Here is a 23,690-nt window from a genome sequence, read left to right on the forward strand (position 1 = left end):
CCGTGGAGGAACGCTGACAGCAGTGATGGCTAAGAACTGCCAGCCAGCACCAGACGGTACAAGGGACTCGAGAGCTTCTCAGAAACCTCACCAGCCCAACACTTCTAATCCCAGCAACCTTCTATGATAGATACCAGTATTGCTTCCATTTTAGAGATGAGAAAAGCAAGGCTCAGGTGATTAACAACTCGTCCAGGCTGTAGAGCAGCAGAGCCAGGTCTGAGACCGGGGTCACCTGCCTCCAGGTCCAGCGCCCTTTCTGGCCCCGTATCCTTCTCTCCGGAGCTGTGCTCACCAGGCCCAGCTGGTGGTGTCCGAGCTGCAGCGGGCAAGCAAGCTCACGGGCAGCGTGGCCCACGTGCAGAGAGCACATCCTGAGGGTGGTGTTGACTCTGCTAAAGGACTTGGTGGCCTTAGAGGGCCTCCTGCAGGGACCACCCTGGTCACCCAGCAGCCACGTCACTGCTGGTGGGTGTGTCCAGGAACAGTGCACCTGCGAGCTGGCCTGGGTAAGTCTTCATTGCTGGGGATGAGAAGGGACAGGAGCTTCTTGACCTGCTGAGAAGAGCCCCAGTTTGGGGGCAGGGGATACAGGCACTTGCTGGACACTCATGCCACACTGAGCAGATATGCCCAGACATTTTTCTGGTGCTACTATCAAAGGCCAGCATTTACCTAGGTGAGGTCTTAGTTGGAACACAGACAAACTTCGAATAGTTATGCATTTATTTTCATGTATAACTAGCACATCGACATGTGACTGCATGGATATATTGCTTAGTTAACCTAAGACTAAATCGGTAAGTGAGAAAAAAAAAAAAAAAAAGGATGTTGAGTTAAAGAAAATATTAAGGAGATAATAGAATAGGAGGTCTTTGTATGATAGAGATTGCGGAGGTATGGGAAGACCTGGAGTTTGCGACTCACTGCTCTAAGCTTCGGGCAAGAAGCTGTGCTCCGGTCTGAAGCCCTTAAGGGGCCCTACAGAGAATCTCTCCCGGTACTTGGAGCCCAGGGCATCCTCCTAGGAGCACATGGTACATCGAGACAGCCCCAGGGAGGAAAGCACATCTTGTTTAATGTGTTCATGTTCTACAAAATGTCTTAGAAGGGACAAAGCAACAAAAATGATTTTCCTTAAAAGAGAAGAAGAATCTTCTAGGTGTGGCCTTGAGAAGGCAGTGGTCACAGGGCAGCCTGGGCTGGAGGGCCCGAGTAGGGGTTGGGGGACACCCCTGTTGCTGTCCTGGAGGAGTGTGTGTGTGCGCGCGTGTGCGCGCGTGTGCACGGCCGTAGTCGAGGCTGCTGCAGGACGAACACTCAGAGCCCCTGTACTCTGCTCCCCAGCATACAACAGGCACTCAATCCATGTCTGTTGAATCACTGTCGCACACAGAAGGAGGCGCCGGAAGCCAGGGTGCAGGGGTTGCCGACTTCCTTGGGTGTCAGCATGTCATCCTTCACTCCTGCCTCTGATGTTCAGGTTCATGCCTCGGCCCCATGTCAGCATGACATGTCCCCAGTGTGGGAAGTCCATGGCCATGCCACCAGTAGGTCACAATCTTGTACATTTATGAACAATGGAAGGCATTTTCTTTTAAGATTCCCACCTCCCCTCCAAAAAATCCAAAGAATGTTTCTCATCACTTAAACTTCAAATTTTAAAAATAGTGCTTTTTAAGGGACTTTGCAGTTTTCCTGAAATAGTTCAGTCCTGCAAGGCAGGGCTGGTCTCAGCACCCCCAGAGCTAATATGTCACTGCTAGGGACACAGGGTGCCGTCTAGAGACTCACCCCAACTCACCCCTGGAAATGGAGGTCAAGGCCAGTGCTCAAGAGGGGCCAGAGTCGTGGAGATGGGACCCCCAGGCATGACACTCATGGTACGGAAGCCTCCCGGTGCCCAGAGCAGAGAAGGAACAGCTGAGAGTCTAAAGGGCGCTCTGAGCTGGGAGGAGGCCTGGGTCCCGGACACGAGGGGCAGGCCTGCAGGCTGGTCCCTGTGTGGCTCGGAAGGAAAGTGTGCAAGAGCACGTCAGGAAGGGAAACGAGTTGGGGAGGGACCCCGAGTGGGGCTAGTGTGCGAGCACGGCTCTCAGCCCCCGGGTGCTCTCAACAGCACCCCGCAGCGCTCCGCTTCACGTGGCACGGCTTGCAGAAGAGACGGTTGTTCAGAGGGTAGCAGCCTTGGTCCGTGGGCTCCACAGACAGGAGGATCCTGCAGTCCTGCGGGAACAAGGCACACGTGGATGGACCCCAGGCCTGAGCGCAGCGGCGCGGAGTCTGCGCAGGTGGGCCCCGCCAGCATCCACTGAGGAAATTAACTCAATCAGCTGAGGGGAGAGCCGAGGACACTGGGAGAAGAGGGGGCCCTTTGGTGGAGAAGCCCCCTGAGGGATCGTGGAAAGGGCTAGAAGGGCCTTAACACCCTCCCCCTGAGGTCCAGGGAGGGGTGCGGCCTGCCTCAGGTCGCACAGCTGGTTCCAGAGCTGGGAGAGGATGGGGTCTCCAGGCTCAGAGTTCAGGGTTCTTTTTGTTGTTCCACTGCCTGAACAGCTACAACACTAGCACAAACCTTAATATTTCCAATTTTCTAAATCACCAAAAGATTTTAGAATTTGGAGGATGGGGACTTGGGGCCCAAACTGCCAAATTCACCGTTCTGCCACGAGCCCGCACCTCCTCTGGGCCTCACTCGGGCACACACAGGAAATAACAGGAGGAATTAATGTCCAGAGACCCGGCTCAGGGCACGGCTGGCGTCCCCTGGAAGCTTCACTGATCCTAACAGAGGGGTTGGCCTCCATAGGGACAACTTTGGGGTCACGGGAGCCATCCTGACCCAGCTCGGCCAGCTGGGGAGGACACCCTTGTGTGTCTCTTCGCTGGAACTGCACCTCGAGTGTCTCAACGGGACTCTGGGCTATTTAGTGCCAGGACCTGTGCTATGCCTAACAGCCAGTTGTGTGGCATTCTGAGAGCACCAAGTGTGAAGCCTAAAGTCCCACAGGGGCACATGTGACCTCTTCTAAATGAGAATCAACCATGACCGAGTCGCACAGTTTGCGAAGGAGCTGTCAGGTGGCAGAAAGCTGGCCAAATCCAGCCCAGAAGAACACGGGGCAGAACCACTTTTCTCACCCTCAGTTTCCTCATCTTAAACGGAGACGGGAACTCCCATATCGAAAGATCATCATTAGGATTAAATAAGGTGAGACGTGCATGAAAGCATTTTATATATTAAAAAATACTAGCCGAGGGCTTCCCTGGTGGCGCAGTGGTTGAGAGTCCACCTGCCAATGCAGCGGACACGGGTTCGAGCCCTGGTCCGGGAAGATCCCACATGCCGCAGAGCGGCTAGGCCTGCGTGCCACAACTGCTGAAGCCCGCGTGCCACAACTGCTGAAGCCCGTGTGCCACAACTACTGAAGCCCGCACGCCTAGAGCCCGTGCTCCGCAACAAGACAAGCCACCGCAACGAGAAGCCCGCGCACCGCAACGAAGAGTAGACCCTGCTCGCCTCAACTAGAGAAAGCCCGTGTGCAGCAACGAAGACTCAACACAGCCATAAATAAATAAATAAATAAGATACCAGCCAAGTATGAAGGTATTGTTCCCCTTCCAGCAATAGTAAGAAATAACATGGACCACAAAGTAGGCAGGAATGGGGAATTCCCTGGCGGTCCAGTGATTAAGCCTCTGAGCTTCCACTGCAGAGGACACGGGTTCGATCCCTGGTCAGGGAACTAAGATCCCATATGCAGGGCAGTGCAGCCAAAAAAAAAGAAAAAAAAAAGGTAGGCAGGCATGATGGAGGGAGCGTGGATGGCATCTTGAAACCCATTTCCCTTCCTAGAGAAACAGCACCCACATCTGCTTAGGCCACTGTGGTTGGAGCCTTACAGCCTGAAATGCAGCTGGTGGAGTCCAAACTCTGACTCATGGCAGAGCCTGGGTAATGTTCCCAGTAGCCTCAGCCAAGCTGACCAAGGAGGAGCAGGGAGGGCTTATTTGCTCACCAGCCAGGCCCGGGGAAATGCCAATCACCACTGGATCTAATGTGGGCTATAGCGATAACAGCACTTGAATTTCACCATTGTTCTTTCAAGATGCATTGTCAGCCGGACTTTGAACCAGAACAAATCAACATAATCATGAAGCAATGTGTCAACTTCTCGACTCAACTCCCTGGTCACCCTCAGCAAAAATGCTTCTTAGTTCTACATATCTGTTATTATTATTATTTTAATTTTGGCTGCATCACGAGGCTTGTGGGATCTCAGTTCCCTGACCAGGGATTGAGCCCAGGCCACGGCAGTGAAAGCATCAAATCCTAACTACCAGAGAACTCCCTACATATCTGTTTAAATGTGAGCAAATAAATGTTTGGAATCACTCACTGGCTGATTAAGAGATTTACTCTGTTACAAACTATTACAGATAGGATAGATAAACAACAAGGTCCTATTGTATAGCACAGGGAACTATATTCAGTATCCTGTAATAAACCATAATGGAAAAGAATATGAAAAAGAATATATATATGTGTAACTGAATCACTTTGCTGTACAGCAGAAACTAACACAGCATTGTAAGTCAACTATACTTCAATTAGAAAATAGAAAGAAAGAAAGAAAAAAAGAGAGACTTGCTCTGGAGTCCCCACTTAGGTAACCCCTTTGTCACCATCACCAGAGAAGACAGAAACATCGGTGACATGAGGTGATAGGAAGAGGTAGGGGAGGGCTCTTACAGCCTCCCCAGCAGGACTGACTATATAATTTGCAAGGTTCAGGGAAAAATGAAAATGCAGAATCCCTTATTCAAAAATGAAGAATTAGGGCTTCCCTGGTGGCACAGTGGTTGAGAGTCTGCCTGACGATGCAGGGGACGCGGGTTCATGCCCTGGTCCAGGAGGATCCCACATGCCGTGGAGCGGCTGGGCCCGTGAGCCATGGCCGCTGAGCCTGCGCATCCAGAGCCTGTGCTCCGCAACAGGAGAGGCCACGATAGTGAGAGGACCGCGTACCGCAAAAAAAAAAAAAAAAAAAAGAAGGATTAAAAGAAAATGACAGCAGAGCTTCAAAGCAAGCACGGGACCCTTCTGAGTGTGGGGCCTGTGCGACTCCCCAGGCATTTCTTGCTGCACCAGCTTCTAACCAGCGTCCCCACCTCAGCCTCCCCACTCCCTGCAGCCTGAAGTCCAGACTCATTCGTTTGGCACAGGGGGCCCTTTCCTTCTCTCTGGCGTCACTGTTACCACACCATCCAGCACTCTACACTCCAGACACACCTCAAAACTTCTACTTCCTCCAGTTCTTCAGGCTGTTTGTGCCACAGTAGGATTTCACAGGCCCATGCCTCCTTTTGGACTTCATTTCCCCTCTCTGAATACATGGCAAACTCCTACTCAACCTGCAAAACCCAGGTTAAGCACTGCCTCCTCTAAAAGAGTGCCTTTGATTGCACCAGACTTGATCACTTGATCACTGCCTTCTTTGTCCCAACGTTGATTTATACATGCTCTTTCTTAGCACCTGAAAAGGACATCTGTGGTGTGGGTCTGCCCAGCATCCCTTTCTTATTTCCAGTGGTTGTATCAATCCCAATCTGTTTCATACAGTCCTGCCCGCCTGGCCCCAGAGGTTATCAATCATAGCCCCTGGTCACTGATTGGTCTAGAATGGGCATGTGACCCATGTTGGGTGAATCAGAGGCCTTCTTGAGACTGAACGGGATCCCTGGATGGGGTTTCTAAGTTGGAAGGATATAAACCTGAGCCAACCATGGCCATGCACTGTACCCCCTGCCCCACAGAGGATGCCAGCCCACGGGAAGAGAAAATGAAGCAAACACACAAGAAAGGCAGAACCGAGAGATGGAGAGAGAGCCTTATGATACCATTTGATGTCATCAGTGATATCACCATCAAGAGCCTTCCCGTTAAGATCTCCTTTCTTGAGGAAAGCAGGTTGAGTTTGGTTTCTATCATTAACTCAAGGAGTTCTGATTAATAGAGCATATTTGTAATTATTTTCATTTTCACTTGTCTCTGCTATTGGATGGTGAGCAATCTGAGAGCAGAGCCCCAACCTGGACTTGTCCTGGCCTAGGGCCTGGCACACAGCAGGCTTTCAACAGGGCTTGTCCGGTGATTGAACAGGATCAATTGCATCTTATTAAATCAGCACTGCTCCACTCACCTCACACCTGTAGCAATTCTCATGGAAGTTTCTTCCCATGCACTCGATTTTGAAGGCATCCTTCCCGTCTCGGGGGATGATGGGATTCTCACAGATGCTGCACACAGGGGCGAATTTCCTAGAGGGAAAGAAACTTATGCTCAGGAGGCGTTCACGTCGACAACCACAGAAATTAGCTGTCAGAACGCGGGCCAGCTCTGGTTCACCTCCCAGAGCTATTTCAGACCCGTTGCTATCTAACTACACCTGGAGCTGCGACCACAAATGCCTATTTCTTCCTGGCAGGAGCGGATGGAGAGGCCTGTGTAATTAGACCCTGCTTCCCAGGGTATAATTAGCTCAAGGCAAGGAAATGATGGGAACATTAGAATTTAAGAAAGCAGGGGGGCACCCGTTTCATTTGTCTTGTATTGTAGGTCACTGCTTTTTCTTCTTTCCTTTTTTACTAGGCACACCTGTCTCTCCCCTTGGGCAGCGAGCAACTCGAGGGCAGGGATGGGGCCCTGCAGATGTGTGTCGCTACCACTCCATACGGCTCCAGCTCTGAGGGGAGGCACTGCGGTCTGGGGTTTGAGAGCAAGGCCTGGACATCAGGTCAGTGGGGGTTTGAATCGCAGCTTCCATACTTACGGTCGGGGAGACTTTAGGTACTTATGTACTGCATGCCTCAGTTTCCACATTTGCTAAAACAGAACCTTTAATAGTGCCTGCCTGTAAGATAGTTTTGAGATTAAATGGCTTAAACCCAAGGGGAATTGCTCAAAAAGTGTCAGCTGCAAGCAGGTGCTAAGTCAAACACAGGGTATGTGGAACAGGCAGTCCTGGATTCTGCAGGCCAGCTCTGACCCAGCCCCCAGCACTCAGGCTCGACTACTCCATCCCGCCTGAGCCCCACCCTGTCCTCCGTGCCCCATGCAGTGCACGGACCCCTCTTGTACCTGTAGAAATCGTCCAGGCAGTACACCTCATTCTGACTGTCCAGGGCAAAGCTCTCATCCCCGATGCACCGGGCGCAGGTCACACACGTGAAGCAGGTGGGGTGGAAGGCCTGGCCCAAGGCCCTGATGATGTGCTCCCGGACCACCTCGCCACACCTGCCACACTTCTCCAGGGTGTCCTGGGACAGAGGGCCACTGCCTCAGAGCCATCCCGTGGGTGTGCCCACTCCAAGCCACAAGGGGCATCAGACTGGCTACCCACAGGGGCCCGGAAGGCAGAGATACGGGAGAGGTGCTCACATTCATGCAATTGGCCTGGAACTACTACCCCCAAACCTCCACATTGCTTAGAGGGGATTGAGTTTGGCACTATATCCCTGGTGTACAGTCAGGAATCCTGCCATGAAGCTATGGCTGCATTTTTTTTTGTTACTAGGAGATGCTTGAGGCCAGGGTCCATAAGGGCCCATAGGAGAAATTTCTCTAAAACTTCAGAGTCAGTAAAAGGCATTCCCAGAGGAATTGCTGTGCTTTTTATTTTATGGACGATAAACCTTGAAACTTATTACCCTTTTCCATTTGGCCACTTGGAAGCTCACAGTCCAATTCCATGCTCCACTTTTAGGATGAGTACAGGGGTCTTTCATTCACATATTTTTGGGGTACTAACTGTCTACCTTGATTTTCCTCTGTTTTATCTATTTATTTTATATCTCATAGTATTATATGTATCCTCTAAAATTTTTTTTTATGTTACTGTGGTAAGAACACCTAATATGAGATCTATCCTCTTAACAACGAAGTTTTTTTTGTTTTGTTTTTTTGTTTTTTTTGCGGTACGCGGGCCTCTCACTGTTGTGGCCTCTCCCGTTGCAGAGCACAGGCTCCGGACGCACAGGCTCAGCGGCTATGGCTCACGGGCCCAGCCGCTCCGTGGCATGTGGGATCTTCCCGGACTGGGGGACGAACCCGTGTCCCCTGCATTGGCAGGCGGACTCTCAACCACTGCGCCACCTGGGAAGCCCAACAACAAAGTTTTATGTGTACAACGTTATTATTATTTTTTGGCCGCACCGTGCAGCATGCGGAACTTCCCCGACTAGGGACTGAACCCATGCCCGCTGCAGTGGAAGCACGGAGTTTTAACCAGTGGACTACCAGGGAAGTCCTACAACATTATTATTGACTACAGGTATATGTGCGTTCTTATAAGCTGCCTCAAATCCTTTCTGGAATGAGGAGGGATGAGAGAGAGAGAGACAGGGAGAGAGAGGGAGAGAAAGAGAAGGAGAAAGAAAGGTGTAGGTATCACTGAGGCAGAACACAGGGCCTCTTGCTAACCCATCCACCTTTTCCCCTACATGTCTCTTCCCCTTCCTGTTCATCTTAACCTGATTTCCTCTGGACAGATACGTTTGGTGGGGGTAGCATTTCTCCCTGCTTCCCGCCCCCCACCATCCTGGGGGCAGCCCTTGTCTCACCAGCACACTGCTGGAGCCCCTCCTGGCTGCTCCCAGCTGTAAGCCCACCCTCACCCCTTCTTCGCCTCAGTGTCTCACCCCTGCCTGGCTCCAAGCTGGGGAAGAGCGTAAGGACACCCCCCACTGTCATGTTGATGGGGTCAGAGGGTCAGGGTGGGGTGGCTTGGCTCCTTTCTCCTTCCACAGCACCTTACTGCCTGGGATCAGATCATTTTGAGTTTTCTAAATAGTCCCGACTCCAAATATTCTAACACCTCAAATCAGTAGTTTTCAGACTTCAATGTGTATCAGAATCACCTGAGAGACTTGTTAAAAATGCAGATTGCCAGGTGCTGCCAATCTATAAGGACAAGGTGAGATCCACTGTACCCCCAGGTGATGCATATGTGGGAGTTCTGTACACTACCTGGAAAAACGCCACCACACGCCACAGGAGAGTTAGCAATTCCAACACCTTGGCATCCAAACTAGCTCTCTCAGACTGTCTTTGGTACCCAGAGATGCCCCGTCACTCCGTGCACTGGAACCTTGTGGCTCTAGGTGAGGGAGCAGCAAGACCACGGGCAGGATGGGACTTCCCTGGTGGTCCAGTGGTTTGGACGCGGTGCTTTCACTGCCGAGGGCCCAGGTTCAGTCCCTGGTTGGGGAACTAAGATACCGCAAGCCGCGTGGCATGGACAAAAATAAATAAATAAATAACCACGAGCAGGGTTCAGAACCAGACAGCCCTGGGGTGACAGTGTAAAAGGCTGGATGATGCCCCCAAAGATATCTGGATCCTAAGCCCTGGAGTCTGCGACCATCTTGCATGGCAAAAGAGACTTTGCAGATGTGACTGAGTTAAGGATCTTGGGATGGGGAGATTATCCTGGGTTATCCAGGTGGGCCGCAAATGTCATCGCAAGTATCTTAACAAGAGGGAGGCAGAGGGAGATTTGACACAGAAGGAAAAGAGATACTGATGCAAGATGCCACACTGCTGAGTTGGAAGATGGACGAAGGAACCAAGAAATATGGCTTTAGAAGCTGGAAAAGGCAAGGAAATTGACTCTCCCCTAGAGCCTCTGGAGGGAGCAAAACTCTTTGGTTTTGACTCAGTGAAACTGATTTTGGACTTCGGACCTCCAGAACCATAAGAGGATAAATGTGTACTGTTTGAAGGCACCGGGTTTGTGGTCATTCGTTACGGCAGCCACGGGGAACAAACACACCTTGGCTGAGTTCCTTCTCCCTGAGCCTCAATTTCCTCATCTGTAAAATGGGTCACTAGTGCCTATCTCCCCAGATTGTTGTGGAGAAAGAGATGATACCACATCTTCCAGGTGTCCAGCTCAGTGCCAGGCACCTGGGGAACTGCCCCGGGGCTTACCTGGTAGCAGGGTTCACAGAGGGGCCGCCCATCCTTCTGGTAGAAGCTCTGTCCGGCCAGCTGGCGGCGGCAGATACGGCACGTGAAGCACTGGGCGTGGTACTGCCTCTTCATGGCCTCCACAGCCAGCTCTCGAGGGGACACGGTCTTGTGGCAGAAGGCACAGACGTCTGGGGTAGAGGATATACAGGCTATATACAGGATATCCTGGGGTAGAGGATATACCCGCCCAGCCCGGGAGAACTGTACCCAGTCGCCACCCAGAACCAGCCCGGAGTGCCAGGTCTCTGTCTGAAACCCCCGGGTGTTATAAATGCAGCCTCAGCTCATGGGCAGTGTCATGAGGGGCATTAAGAAGGAAGGTGGGGGGACTTCCGTGGCGGCATAGTGGTTAAGAATCTGCCTGCCAGTGCAGGATACACGGGTTCCAGCCCTGGTCCGGGAAGACCCCACATGCCACGGAGCAACTAAGCTCGTGCGCCACAACTACTGAGCCTGCGCTCTAGAGCCCGCGAGCCACAACTACTGAAGCCCGTGCGCCTAGAGCCCGTGCTCCGCAACAAGAGAAGCCACCGCAATGAGAAGCCCGCGCACCGCAACAAAGAGTAGCCCCGCTGGCCACAACTGGAGAAAGCCCGCGCGCAGCAACGAAGACCCAACGCAGCCAAAGATAAATAAATGAATAAATAAATAAATAAAAGAAGGAAGGTGGGGGACCTTCCCTGGTGGTACAGTGGTTAAGACTCCGCCTGCCAATGCAGGGGACACAGGTTTGAGCCCTGGTCCAGGAAGATCCCACATGCCGTGGAGCAACTAAGCCCGTGCACCACAACTACTGAGCCTGCGTGCCACAACTACTGAAGCCCATGCACCTAGAGCCCGAGCTCCGCAAAAAGAGAAGCCACCGCAATGAGAAGCCTGCTCACAGCAACGAGCTTGAGCTCGTTAATAATAATTAATAAATAAATAAAACCTTAACTTTAAAAAAAAAATGAAAAAGAAGGAAGGTGGGGAATTCCCTTGCAGGCCAGTGGTTAGGACTCCATGCTTTCACTGCCAAGGGCCCGAGTTCAATCCCTGGTTCCCTGGTTGGGGAACTAGGGTCCCACAAGCAGTGTGGCCAAAAAAAAAAAAAAAAGGCAAAGGGTCTTTAAAAAGCTAAAATCAAGACACATAGTGTGGGACGTCCCTGGTGGTCAGTGGTAAAGAATCCGCCTTCCAATGCAGGGGACGCGGTGAGTTCAATCCCTGGTCAGGGAACTAAGATCCCACATGCCGCGGGGGAACTAAGCCCACGGCCACAACTACTGAGCTCACGCGCCTCAACAAGAGAGCCCGCGTGCCGCAAACTACAGAGCGCATGCACTCTGGAACCCGCGTGCCACAATTACAGAGCCCCGCGTGCCCTGGAGCCTGCGCGCCACAACTAGAAAGAAGAAGAAGAAAAAAAGAAACACATAGCCTTAGGACAACTGGGTTGCCATCTGCAAAAAAGTCAAAAGAGGGATCTCTGTTGTGACACCTTATACCCAGATAATTCCAAACGTATCAAAGATCTAAATGTGAAAAGGGAAACCATAAGAACACTGGAAGAAACCAGAGGAGAATTATTTTACAACCCTGGACTAGAGAAGGCCTTGGTACATGGTAGGCACTTAATAGCCATTTATTAAATTAGTAACACACGGTGCTGGAGAGTCTGTGGGCAGACGGGCACTCTGACACTGTTGGTGGGAATGTAGATCTGGATGACCAAGAAAGACAACGTGGCAAAACTATCACAGTGCTTCCTCTTCTAGGAATTTATCTCACAAACTTGCACACAGGCAAAATGATCAGGTGCAAGGCGATTCACTCAGCATTACCACCTGAGCACCTGTCCACAGGTAACTAGTTAAATCCATGTGGTCGGGTCCTGCTAAGGAATACTACATAGCTGTGGAAAAGGACAAGGAGCCTCTTTATGTTCTGGTGTGGAGTGAGCTCTAAGACTACAAAGGAATGAGAGCAAAGTGCAAAACAGCACAGAGCTTGCTACTATTTGTGGGGAAATGGGGGAAGGATATATTTGTATCTGCTTGCATACGCGTAAGATATCTCTGAAAGGTTATGCACAAGGTATTAACAGGTTGTCTATCTGGAAGGAAACTAGATGATACAGGGATGGGGAAGGGGAAAGACTTTTCACAGTGTGCCCTTTTGTGCTTTTTATTTTGTACTATGTAAGGGTGTTATGTATTCAAAAAATTACATAGTGAAAAAACTTAGGGCATTTTTGCTATCACGGCAAATTTTGCTGATCAATATTTAAATGGACTTTAGTTATAAAGGAAAAAAGGTTAATGCAATAAAAATAAAATTGATGCACAACCATAAGGCCCATCACCACACTGTGAGCTGGAACAGATGCGGTGGCCCCTGCTCTCCTGGTTCCCCCTGGAAGCTCATGCTGGCCGCACGAAGGCCCCTGGGGGTCACACACAGTCCTTCCGTCCCTGTGCCCATACCTGTGGAGGCCTCTCTCTCGGGGAAGCCGACAGGCTCCTCTGGGGGAGGCGGCAGCTCCTCTTCTGTGGGTCTGAGATGATTGGGCCGAGGCTGCAGGGGAGGCCCCTCCACGAGGGGCTGCGGGGATAGAAGGGGAGAAGAGTCACCCAGTGGGGACCACACACAGCCCTCTCAGCTCTGCTCCTCATGTGGTGGCACCAGGCGCAATTAGCCCCTTTGTACAGAGGCAGAAACTGAGGCCAGATCTCCCAGCTCCTTGCCCTGGGTTCCTTCACCCAGGGAAGTAGCTTCCTTCAAAGCTACTTCCCTCTGCTTCTAAGGAATCTCCTGGAATCAGGGTTTCCCTTGGCCTGGAACCTCTCCCATTTCTACAACGCCTCTGTTAAGGTCATAGGATTAAATATGGGTTTTCTATGCAGCATAAGGGATTTAGGTTAGACACAGCGGAATGCCGTCCTCAGAGATGAAGGAGGCACTTAGCGGGGGGAAGGGTGTGGCACCCCTTCTCCAAGGACCTTGAAAACCACGTCTAATTTTTACCAGCCTGAAAGTGTTTTGAAGAGGGACTGCCCTCAAGTAGGAGGAGGGACCAAACAACCTCTAGGCCTGGAACACCGAAAGACCCCGACCTTCCCTCCCCAACCCACGGGGCTCCGTCAGGGACCAAGGGTTGGCAGTACCTGCGGCGGGGGTGGGGGCAGCTGCTCTAAGTCTGAAATGAGTGACGCCCCCATCGGGGCAGGGGGCTCCTCGTCGGGAGGCAGGTACACTGGAGGGGGCGGCGGCGGAGGTGGGAGGAGGTCCAGGTCGGGGAGTGTGTCCTCGCCATCCAGGGGAGGAGGAGGAAGTGAACATCCTGCAACCAGAAGGGAAGGGTGGGTTGGCCAGAGTCTCTGCAGGTGCACAGAGGAGGTGACACTTGCCCAGGAGGCCGTGCAGCATAGTGGCTAAAGGCTCAGGTCCAGGGTCACCCGGACCTGGGTTCCACCTCTGACTCTGCCACTGACTTGCTGTGTGTCCTTCGGCATGAAACAATCTCTCTGAGCCTCAGTTTGCTCAGTTGGAACATGGGTCTCAATCGCTTAGGGTTGTTAACGAGGATTAAATGAAATGATGCAGGTGAGGGCTTGGCACAGTGGCTGGCACGTGGCACAGGCTCAGAAAACAGTAGCCGCCAAAGCCCGTCCTAGCAAAGCCTCCCCTACCCGGGTGTTAGGGCGCCTGAAATCCCCGCTGGATGGGCCCTGTGCAGATGTAAGCAAAACTAACCCCCAAGACTGTGGTTCCCAAGGTGTGGCTCCTGGACCAGCAGCATGGCACCACCTGGGACTTTGTTAGAAACACAACTTCTCGGCCTGCCACGCAGCTACACAATCAGAAACTTTGGGCTGGCTCCCGTCACGGGGTGTTTAAAAAGCCCTCCAGGCTGGGAACCACCACCTAGTTAAATAATAGAGTCAGGCCATTAGGTGTTGAAAGTATCAAGCGGATAGTTGGTGGCAAACTTTCCAAAGGAAAGGTCCAGCTATCGTCACCTGAAGCCACCGATTAACCTCAGCTGACATCAGGAGTCTTCTGACTCGTGTTATGTATAGGAAGGGATGGGCACTATTGATGAAATGTCCTTATTAAAAAAAAAAACAAACCCAAAACATAAAAAGAAAACCAACTCAAACCAATCAGGTTTCTAGAGTTAACTCCATTTATAATAAATTTGGAAAACAGAGGGGCAAGTTAGATGAGACCACGGGGAGACAAAGGGACAAATCAGGGTGTGGGACATTCTACAGAAACGGGCCCTGTTTCTGCAAGAAGTTAATGGCATGGGAGAGACCAAGAGAGGAGATGTCCCTAGAATTAAGAGACCTAAGAAAAATGACCATATATAATGTATATATCTGTGCTGTCCAGTACAGAAGCCACCAGCCACATGTGGCTATTGAGATGTGCTGGAAAACTTAGTACTAAAAAACAACGTGAGGGGCTTCCCTGGTGGCGCAGTGGTTGAGAGTCTGCCTGCCGATGCAGGGGACACGGGTTCATGCCCCGGTCCGGGAAGATCCCACATGCCGCGGAGCGGCTAGGCCCGTGAGCCATGGCCACTGAGCCTGCGCGTCCGGAGCCTGTGCTCCGCAACGGGAGAGGCCACAACAGTGAGAGGCCCGTGTACAGCAAAAAAAAAAAAAAAAAAAAAAAAAAAAATTTTGATAATGATTACGTGCTGAAATGATAATACATTTTATATATTGGGTTACATAATATATATCATTAAAAGTAATACCATATATTTCTTTTCACTTTTTTCAGAGTGGATGCTAGAAGATTTTTAATTACATAGGAGGCTTGCATTTGTGACTTGCATGATGTTTTTATCGGCCAGCACTGCTATGTACCTTATTTGGATTCTGATTCAAAGGATTAATCATCTCATTTAATTCTCCTCATTTTGTAGACAAGGAAAAGCTAAATATTCCACTGAATGATACAGCTCAAAAGAAATACAAGACACAATCCATTCCTCTACAATCCAACAGTTAAAAGGCATTTTTATGACAGTTCAGGGATAATTATGGATAGACTATTAGATAATCATAAGGCATTCCTGTTGATTTTGTTATGCATTGTTTGGCCTTGGGGTTATGTAAGAGAAAGGCCATATTTAGAGATGGCACCCTGAAGAATGTGGGGCTGAAGTGACTTGATTACTGGCATTTCCTTTTAAATACTTCACGAAGGAAAAGAAAAAAAGGAACAGATGAAACAAAGGTAGCCAAATCTTGGTAACTGTTGAAACTGGATGTGGGGTATACAGGGTTCCTTGTACTGTTTTCCCTACTTCTGTGTATGTTTAAAAGTTTCATTAAACAATAACAACCCAACAGCAAACACACACACACAGAGGACAGGAGTGGCATGGTGTGGGGCGATGGCGGGTGAGGAGGTGGCCTCCACCCTATCTGCCAGCCAGCGGGTGCCCCCGGCAGGGAGGGAGGAGGCGGGTGGAGGATCTCCTCCATCCAGGAACACTCACTATAGTGTAATCCCACCTCTGCAGGCTGCCCTGACAAGGAGCTGTCCAGCTCCCTGGGGAGTGGCAACTGGGCAACTCGGGAGAGAAGCCACAGCGCAGGGCTGTGCCCACTGCCACGCTCAAGGGGAGTGCTATTAATAGCGCCCCGGGATAGAGGGCATGGAGGCACTCTGCCCACCTCCTGTCATGGGGGCCCAAGGTAGGCCAGGCTCCAGCGAGGTCAGACCACCCTAGACACCCTGGGAGAGCAGACAGAGAATGTTCAAGGCCCTGCCGCCTAAAGACCTGGGCTCTGGTCCCATTCCCTGCATGTTCGCTGGGGCACCTCTCTGGGTTCAGGTTTCCCACCCATTTGACAAAGGTAAGAACCCCTCTGCCCAAGGGCTATACAGATGCGAAGCTTGCTCTAGACCTGTGAGTCTGCCCCAGAATCGCCTGGGGGCTTGTCCAAACGCAGATGGCTGGGCCCACCCCAGCGCTTCTGCTTCAGCAGGTTGGGGTAAGCTCTGGGAATTGACCTTTTTGGAATTGCGTTTTGAATTTACACTAGAATTTACATTTCCTGGGTGATACCGACGCTTCGGGTTCAAAGGCCACACTTTGAGAACTACTCTTCTCTTCCGAAAGTCTAACCTATTAACGCCTTTGGACTGGAACAGTCGTTCTCAAAGTGTGGTCCCCAGACCAGAGCATCAGCCTTACCTGGAAACATGTAAGGAATGCAAATTCTCGGGCTCCACCGCAGACCTGCTGAATCAGGAAGGCCCAGGGTAGGGCCCAGCTGGCTGTGTTAGAACAAGCCCCCAGGGGATGCTGATGCTGCTAAAGTGTGAGACTCTACCCTACGTGAGCTGACTGAGTCGGGAACCAGGTCAGGAAGAGACAGCAGGAGAGCTGAGGCCTCTCCCAGGACCTGCCTGAGGTTCTAGACATTCAGCTGTGAAGGGTGGGCAGGAATTCAAGAGAGAGATGGGGGGGATTTCTGCCAGGATGAAAGGGCTCAAGAAATGCTGGTGGATTCCTAAGGGGACAAGCATAGGTGAGGTGTCAGATGACAGCCTGCTGCAGAGCTGGCTTTGAGCAGAAGGCAGACCCCCAGGGCCCACCTCTGTGTTCTGCAGTCAGACCAGACTCATGACCGCTGCTCACCTAGAACTTATCTCACCCCAGCGGGCCTGAACCCCAAGATTCCCCGTGCTCTGTGTTTGCCTAATTGGCCAGCAACATGCCTGACCAGCCACTGTAAGGCCATCTCGCCCGAGGAAGGTCTGGTCTGGTTTTGCTACCACAAAACCTGCTCCCTGGATCTTCTGCCTGTAATTCCAATACCCCATGAAAATGTCCAGGAAAGTTTGGCATTTGGGCAACTAAACTATATTTCCTAGGTTCCCTCTCCTACCCAGAAGGGCCATAATTTTTTTTTTTCCCATTGGATCAATGTCCTGATGTGTGAATTTTGGTCATCATGGTCCTGGTTCTCCTGTACAGAGAAGCAGCAGGAGGAGGCTGTTCTTGGCACGTGTGGTTAGGAAGGAAAGATCAGTTTAAGAGGCTGCGTCATAATGAAGAAGCATGTTACACGAATATTCATGTACTCTCACGTGTAGCCACGTGTGGTCCCTTCTCCCATCTGTTTTTGGCCTCCCATAATTGGCACTTCCCATTGGCCTCTAGGTGGTTTCCATGGTGATGGATGCACAAGGCTGCCTTAGCCTCACTCTGAGGACTCCAGGGCGTTCACCTGCCTTCCCGGGCTGGCCTCTCGCACTAAGCGTCTCAGTGCCTCCTTGTTCGAGCTGGTGCGCTATCAGATGAGGAGCCACCTCGGGCCCCTAGGTTGTCATCCTTCCTTGCTTCTACCCAACAGTTGAGATTTCACATCACATACATGACCAAATTTCCATTTTCCAGAGGAAGAAACTGAGGCCCAGAGTGAGGAAACAGCTTGCCTAAGACCACACAGCAAGTGAATGGCAGAGCGCAAGAGAAAACAAAACTATCTTTCAGGTCCTTCAACTTGCCAAATTCATTCCTGCCTCAGGGCCTTTGCACTTACTGTTCCCATTTCCCTTCTAGCTCCACTCTGTCATTTAGGTCTTAACTGAGCTGAGCTGTTACCTTCTTTGAGAAGCCATCCTGACCACCCCATAAAAAGCTGTACCTCCCCAGCTCTTCACTGTGTTCTATTCTAGTAGAGTGTTTGTGTCTTCCTGATGTTATATTTTATGTTTTTATTATCTGTTTCCCCCACCAGGAGGTAAGTTTCATGCAGGCTGAAAACCTTCTCTCTTTTCACATTCCCAGTGCCTGGCCCAGAATAATAACAGTGGGTATTTAGCACTTTCTACACGGCAGGCGCTGGGCTCAACACTTTACATATGTATTAACTCATCAAATCCTCACAAGGACCCTTTGAGGTGGGTACTATCATTATCTCTATTTTACAGATTAGGAAGCTGAGGAACAGAGAGGTTAAGTGGCCTGCCAATGTCACACAGTCAAGAAGCGGAGGAGCCAGGATTCGAACCCAGGCAGGAAGGTTCCAGAGGCTGCCTGGGACACAGTAGGTGCTCAAAGAATGACCTCAGAGCCTGCCATTTCCTCCCCGCCTTGGTGATGCCTCTCACCGGGTCTCCCACCCACCGCCCTCGCCCTCTTACCTCCACTGGAGAGCTGATGTGGAACAGCTGGCACTGGGGCTGCAGCCCTGCCGGGGGGTGTCCAAGAACGGAGCCTCCCCGCAGAGCCGGCCCCGGGTGCCTTCGTGGGAGCAGGAGATTCCCGGAGGCAGCCAGGCCGGGCCTCACAAGCTGCCCGCCTCACCTCCTCAACCACAGCCTCATCTCGACGTGGAGGTGCCAGGGTGATAAAGACAGATGAGGCGACCCTCTTCTCAGGCTTTGAGGCCATTGCTTCAGCTTCCGGTGGGGCTGGGGACAGAGTGAGGCGCAGGCTCGGGCAGGGTTCAGGGCATGGCAGGGGCGGGGCAGAGGTGCTCCACCTGGGCAAGCAGACACCCCCAGGGCAGGGAGCCTCTCCCCTCCCAACAAGACAGGAGCAGCCACTCCACAGTGCCAGCGCCCCACCCAGCCACAGAAGGGGCTGCGGATGTCCCACAGGGAAGGGCAGGTGCCCACCACGTGGCTTGGCCAAAGGGTGGGACCCGGCAGTCCTGAATACCCCTCCCCCGGACCTACACACCTGGAGGAGCAGAGGGCAGCCCTGCCCTGCTCACCTCACAAATGATTAATTTCCCTCCTCTACGGGAGCGTGAGGGAAGGGCCACTCCTGCAGCTCCCCACTCCCAGGGCAGCTGACTGCCCGTCCCAGCCCAGGGCCACACACCAGGTGAACTCCCTCACCTGGGATCTGGATTTTCCTGGGAAAGGTGACGTCCCCAACGTTCAGGCCAGCTCCACGGTGGGCGGGAAACAGTGTGACTCTCGTCAGAACATCAGGGCTGGATTCCAGGAGGCAAAGCGGACAGAACAATCAGCTACCATTTACCAAGCCCTGTTCTGTGCCAGCAGGGCCCTAAACACTTTCTGTTCATTAACTCACAGATCCTCCCACCGCTGCGGCGGAGAGGCACTATTACCGCACAATCACCGTGCCCATCTTACAGATGAGGAAACCCAGGTGAAGAGGTGGAAGTCATTTGTTCAGGGTCATGCAGCAGCAGACCTGGGATCTGAACACAGAGCCCATGCTCTTGGCCACTTGGCTCTTCTGCCCTCTCCCAGCCCAGCTCACAAACCAGCATCATTTTCTCCGCCATCAGAGTCCACATCCAATCAAGTCTTGATTGTATGGCCAGAATGTCTCACTCAGTCTCATCTCCAAAATCACAGCCCTGGTTCAGGCACAGGGGTGAGGGTGCCTCAATGATCTCCAAACCTGCCTCCTACCCTGTCTCTGGAGTGATCTTTCTGGAGCATAAATCTGTTTCTCCTCTAGTCAAAAGCCTTCCACGGCTCCCTACTACCTTCAAGATAAAGTCTAAATTTCCCTGGCCTCAACCTATTTTTGACCACCCTGGACCACGCACGGTTCCTGGACCATCTTTCTCCCTTACTTGCTCTGGCATGTTTCCACCACCTGTTTTTCCTCTCCTCCCTGCTGCAGGGTGAATTTCAGTTTTTCCTTAGAAGCATAGCGCAAACATCACCTCCTCCATGAAGCCTCCCATGATTCCCGACTCCAGGGCGATTGTTTACTCCACAGGGCAATGACAGCTGACTCACCATCACCATGTCTGCCCCCACCCCAACTGACAAGTGACCTCATCGACCTTCAGTTGTGTCTGTGATATCTGTGTGACCCAAGTCTGGCTCACAGTAGACATCAAAGCATGGATCTGGGAGCAGGGCAGCATCCCCACTGGGGAGAGCCCATTTTCCTTCTCTCAGGTGGTTCCTGCAGAGAGTAGGCTCCAGAGCTAGGGATGAGGTGGGGTCATGGGCTGGGGTGAGTCGACCACACTCAGCTCAGGACTGTGCCCTTTTTCTCTCTTACTCTCCATATGGGCCACGCCGACATGGCCCCAGAGCCCGGCCCATAGATTCATGGGGAGGAGAGTAAATAGGGACCCAAAGAGTGAACCTGGAGAGGTGGGGCTGGGTGGGTTGGGGGTGAGGCCCCAAGGGACCCTAATGTGGACTTGGAGCCCAAGTGGCCACTCAAAGGCTTCCCTCCACTGGCCACCGTGGGCTCTCTTGGAGACTGATGGAGAATAATAACAAAAACAACAACATACGCTCCTAAATTCCTTTTAAATTCGTTTGTGTTTGGTTAAAACGTGCAGGTCATTCTGATAAGAAACCTGAATAAGAAATCAATATATGAATAAAGCTTTAAAAGTTCTTTTAAAGTACTTCTCTTTTGTTTCTTGTTTTGTAAGTGATGTTTGAAAGTACATCTGCTTCTGTTGGCTGTCCTCGACTTCAATTTCATACTTCGTTACAAGTTTAAGAATCTGTTTTTGCGAACAATTTTCAGAGTGCATTTAACCTTTAAATGCAAGAAACAACAAGGGCACTCACTGATAAAGTGCTCGCCCTGTGCCAGGCATTATGGAGAGTGCTCTCCCAGCCTCAAAAGTCACCTAATTCTCAACACAGCCTGCGTTATGCCCCCACTTTATAGATGAGGGCAGGTGAGGCCCCAAGCAAGAGGTTGCAGACTTGGAATTCTAACAGGGCACCATCCAACCTGGAAGTCCAGGGGGTATCCTTGAGCCTGAGAGGACACACTTTTTCTTCCCTGGATGGCTAGGGGTGGGCGGGAGGGGTGGGGCAAAATTCCCAGGCCTGTTCTTACCCCAGGGTGGCCCAGTCCAGACCAGTTATCTGATGGTCAGCATATCCTGGGCTCATCCCCAGAGACAGCTGAGGATGCCTCCTCTGCCTCCCTCCCCTCCCGCCCTGAACCCCACTCCATCCCGGCTCACCCCCGCCGGGAAATCAGATCTGCTGGTTTCTCAGAAAATGTCCAAGGCGAACGTCCCAGCACTGAGACCAGATGTTCACAGCTGGGCAGCACTCCCCTACCCCCATCCCTCCCCTGCGGTTCCGGCAGGGACTTCAGGCCCCAGGGGAAGAGGCCGGGCTAGGGATTTTCAAAGCCCAGTCAGTCAGCCCCGGGGAAGGAAAGGGAGCCTCGGCTTCCCCCTGGTCCCACTGCCCCCCAGGTCACCCTAGCGTGGGCTGTGGGTGAGAGAGCTCCCTGTGGGGCAGCCTCCCGGCCAGCCCAGCCCAGGAGACCCTCGGCAGCCACCCTTCCTCCCCCAGAGGGCGAATCTGAGATCCAGCTGGGTAAGCGGAGAAAGTGGAAACAAAGGGAAGGAAAGTCATTTCCTGTCAAGAGGAAGGAAGGAGGCTGAGATCCAGCCACCCACCCAGCCGGGCTTTTCGACTGCGGCCCAGGGCAGGGCCCGGGCTGGCTGAGCCGGAGGGCCTCCAGGGGTGGGGTAGTCTACCCCACCTCACCCCTGCTGCCACACTGTCCCCTGTCACACTCCTTCTAACCCCCTCCAGAACCCTCTGGAACTACCTTTAAGCTGTAGCCTAGGCTTGGTTGGGAGCTAAACTTTGCTGGAGGTGGGAGTGAGACTGAGCCCCACGCCCCCTGCAGGGGACCTTGCAGCCTGGCACAGGAGGTCCCTCTTCCTTTCCCCCACCCCAGGGAAGCAGAGGAGGCACAAAGGGCTGAGTTCACCCTGGGCCCCCTCCTTCCTGCTGGGCGACCCTGAGCAGGTCACTGAACCTCTCTGGGCCTCAGTTTTTTCATAGAGTGAGAAGAATGAGGTCTTTCTGGAAGGGTGGCTGAGAGGATAAAAGGAGAGGGGGTACTCAAAATCTTGATACTTGGTAGGTGCCAAGAGAAAGCTAACTGGTTATTCAGCCCCAGAGGGGGAGGAGGAGCCCCTGGGGGGCCTGTGACGACCAGGACTTAGCTTCCATCATTATGAAGAGCAGGTATCTGGGTGCTGCCCACCCTCTTCCCGGGGTCCTCAGATCCGGACTGCAGGAGGACCCAGGCCAGGATGCCCCAGGCACACACCTTGGGGATCGCCCAGTCCCACCCCTTCCCAGCCCCCGAGAGGATCTGAGGTCCAGAAAGGGGCAGCCCTGCGGCCTCTCCTTCCCCTCGCCTGACCCTGGCTGGGTAAAGGGGCCCGGAGCACCCCGGAGCTCCGGAAACCCAGCGCCCTCTAGCAAGCAGCCCGGCGGGCCGGCCGGCCGGGTCACTGTGGGGCGCTGCCGGGGTCTTTAATTCGATCCATGTGCGGGACGCTGTCCTCTTTGTGCGGGAGCTTCCGCCCTGCCCATCCCTGCTCTCCGCGTGCCGCTCCCGGGCAGGGACCCCAGCCTTCCCCCCCAGAACTGCCCTCCCTCCACTCGGAGGACAGAGACCGAGGGACTGAGACAGAAGGACAGAGCCCGCGGCCCCTCGTCCCGCGGGCCCTCTCCGGGAGCGACGGGGCTGGGGTCCCGGCTGGGGAGCAGGGTGGGCGCCGGCCGAGGGCTGCCCGTGCTGTCACCTGTCTGTCGCCGGGGCGGGGACGGAAGGACAGGACCCCCACCCCACCCCCGCCCCGCTTACCTGGGCCGCCCGCGCCCCCGGCGGCTCCGGTCGGTCACCCGATCGAGCAGAACCGGGAGCGGCGCGGCGCCTCCCGCCCCTCCGCCCTCCCCGCCCCCTCGGCTCCCTCCGCCCCGCCGCCCCGGCCGCCTTACCATAAAAGGTGAAGCTTGGGGGAGGGGGCCCGGGATTCCCGCCGGGCGGAAGCGGCCCCTACCTGCCCCCCCACCTGCCCGGCCGCGCCCCGCGCCGCCCCCTCCCCGCTCCCTTTGTTCCCTCGACCACTCCTCCCTTCCCCTCGACCCAGGCCTGGAGGGTGGGAGGCCTCCTCCGCTGCCCACCCTCCTCGTCCTTTGTGAACCCATAGTGGTCCTTCCCCTCCCCCTCCCCCAGTCACCTGGGTTGGTGGCTCCACCAGTTTGGCCTCGGATCTCCCAAGGTCTCAAGAGTCAGGTGGATCTGGATTGAATCATGTGACCCTAGGCAGTCACTCCACCTTCCTGGGCCTCAGTTTCTTCGCCTCTGAAATGGGGTAATGACCTGTCTGGGCCCTTAAGCCCTCTGCAGGTGGGTCCTAGAGTCTTGGGGGACAGGCTCCTCCAGGAGGCCTGGTCGACAGGGCCCAGCTGGCAATCAGGTCACCCGGTTTGCCACCCTGGGCCCTGTACCTGACCCCCTCCCGCCTCCTGCACCCCCATCCCCCAAACGTGGAATGGGGAGGGAGAAGCCGAGGCTGGGCTCTGGGGCAGGAGATGGAGCCTGGATGGGCCGCCTGAGTCCCTGGAGGCCCAGGGAACATTGCTGGGAAAAGGAATCTGGGTCTGATTCAGAGGCAAACAGATTGTTCTTTTGATTAAAGCCACAGTGGCTGAGGCCAGAGGAGCGCGGGACCCGGCGCCATCTGTGGGGCGGCCAGGCAGGGTCTGGCTCCCCTCTGCGGGCCCAAAGCTGGAGTCGTGCTGGCGGGGAGGGCTCCGGGGCTGCTCTTGTGGGGCCCACACTCATGGGGGTTGGGGGGGACCTGGACACCATGTCCCGCGCTCTTCCTTCTCATCCCGCCTCCTTAAATTCCTCACC

General features: G+C 53.3%; 1 protein-coding gene across 1 annotated transcript; it reads right to left on the bottom strand.

Annotated features, from left to right (window-relative positions):
- Positions 1 to 809: 809 nt before the first annotated feature.
- Positions 810 to 22,729, bottom strand: FBLIM1 (filamin binding LIM protein 1). The gene is made up of 9 exons (XM_022598749.3): positions 22,635 to 22,729; positions 18,893 to 18,990; positions 18,191 to 18,460; positions 13,180 to 13,355; positions 12,499 to 12,616; positions 9,992 to 10,161; positions 7,142 to 7,320; positions 6,204 to 6,321; positions 810 to 2,226 (listed from the first exon to the last, which is right to left on the bottom strand). Exons 3-9 carry the CDS (start codon positions 18,438 to 18,440, stop codon positions 2,113 to 2,115), a joined length of 1,125 nt encoding a protein of 374 aa, XP_022454457.1. The 5' UTR covers positions 18,441 to 18,460; positions 18,893 to 18,990; positions 22,635 to 22,729; the 3' UTR covers positions 810 to 2,112.
- Positions 22,730 to 23,690: the final 961 nt, after the last annotated feature.

The sequence above is a fragment of the Delphinapterus leucas genome, chromosome 1 (assembly GCF_059928025.1).
Source record: "Delphinapterus leucas isolate spDelLeu-1000000601 "Yukka" chromosome 1, BTC_Dleu_Yukka2, whole genome shotgun sequence".
NCBI lineage: Eukaryota > Metazoa > Chordata > Mammalia > Artiodactyla > Monodontidae > Delphinapterus > Delphinapterus leucas.

Bases quoted from the DNA above. Each gene is read 5' to 3' on its own strand.
- FBLIM1 (XM_022598749.3), bottom strand. From the start codon at position 18,440: ATGGCCTCAAAGCCTGAGAAGAGGGTCGCCTCATCTGTCTTTATCACC. The intron at 12,617-13,179 runs GTACTGCCAACC...CTATCCCCGCAG, and splicing joins TGCCCCCACCCCCGCCGCAG to CCCCTCGTGGAGGGGCCTCC. The intron at 6,322-7,141 runs GTACAAGAGGGG...CTTTCCCTCTAG, and splicing joins TGCCTGGACGATTTCTACAG to GAAATTCGCCCCTGTGTGCA.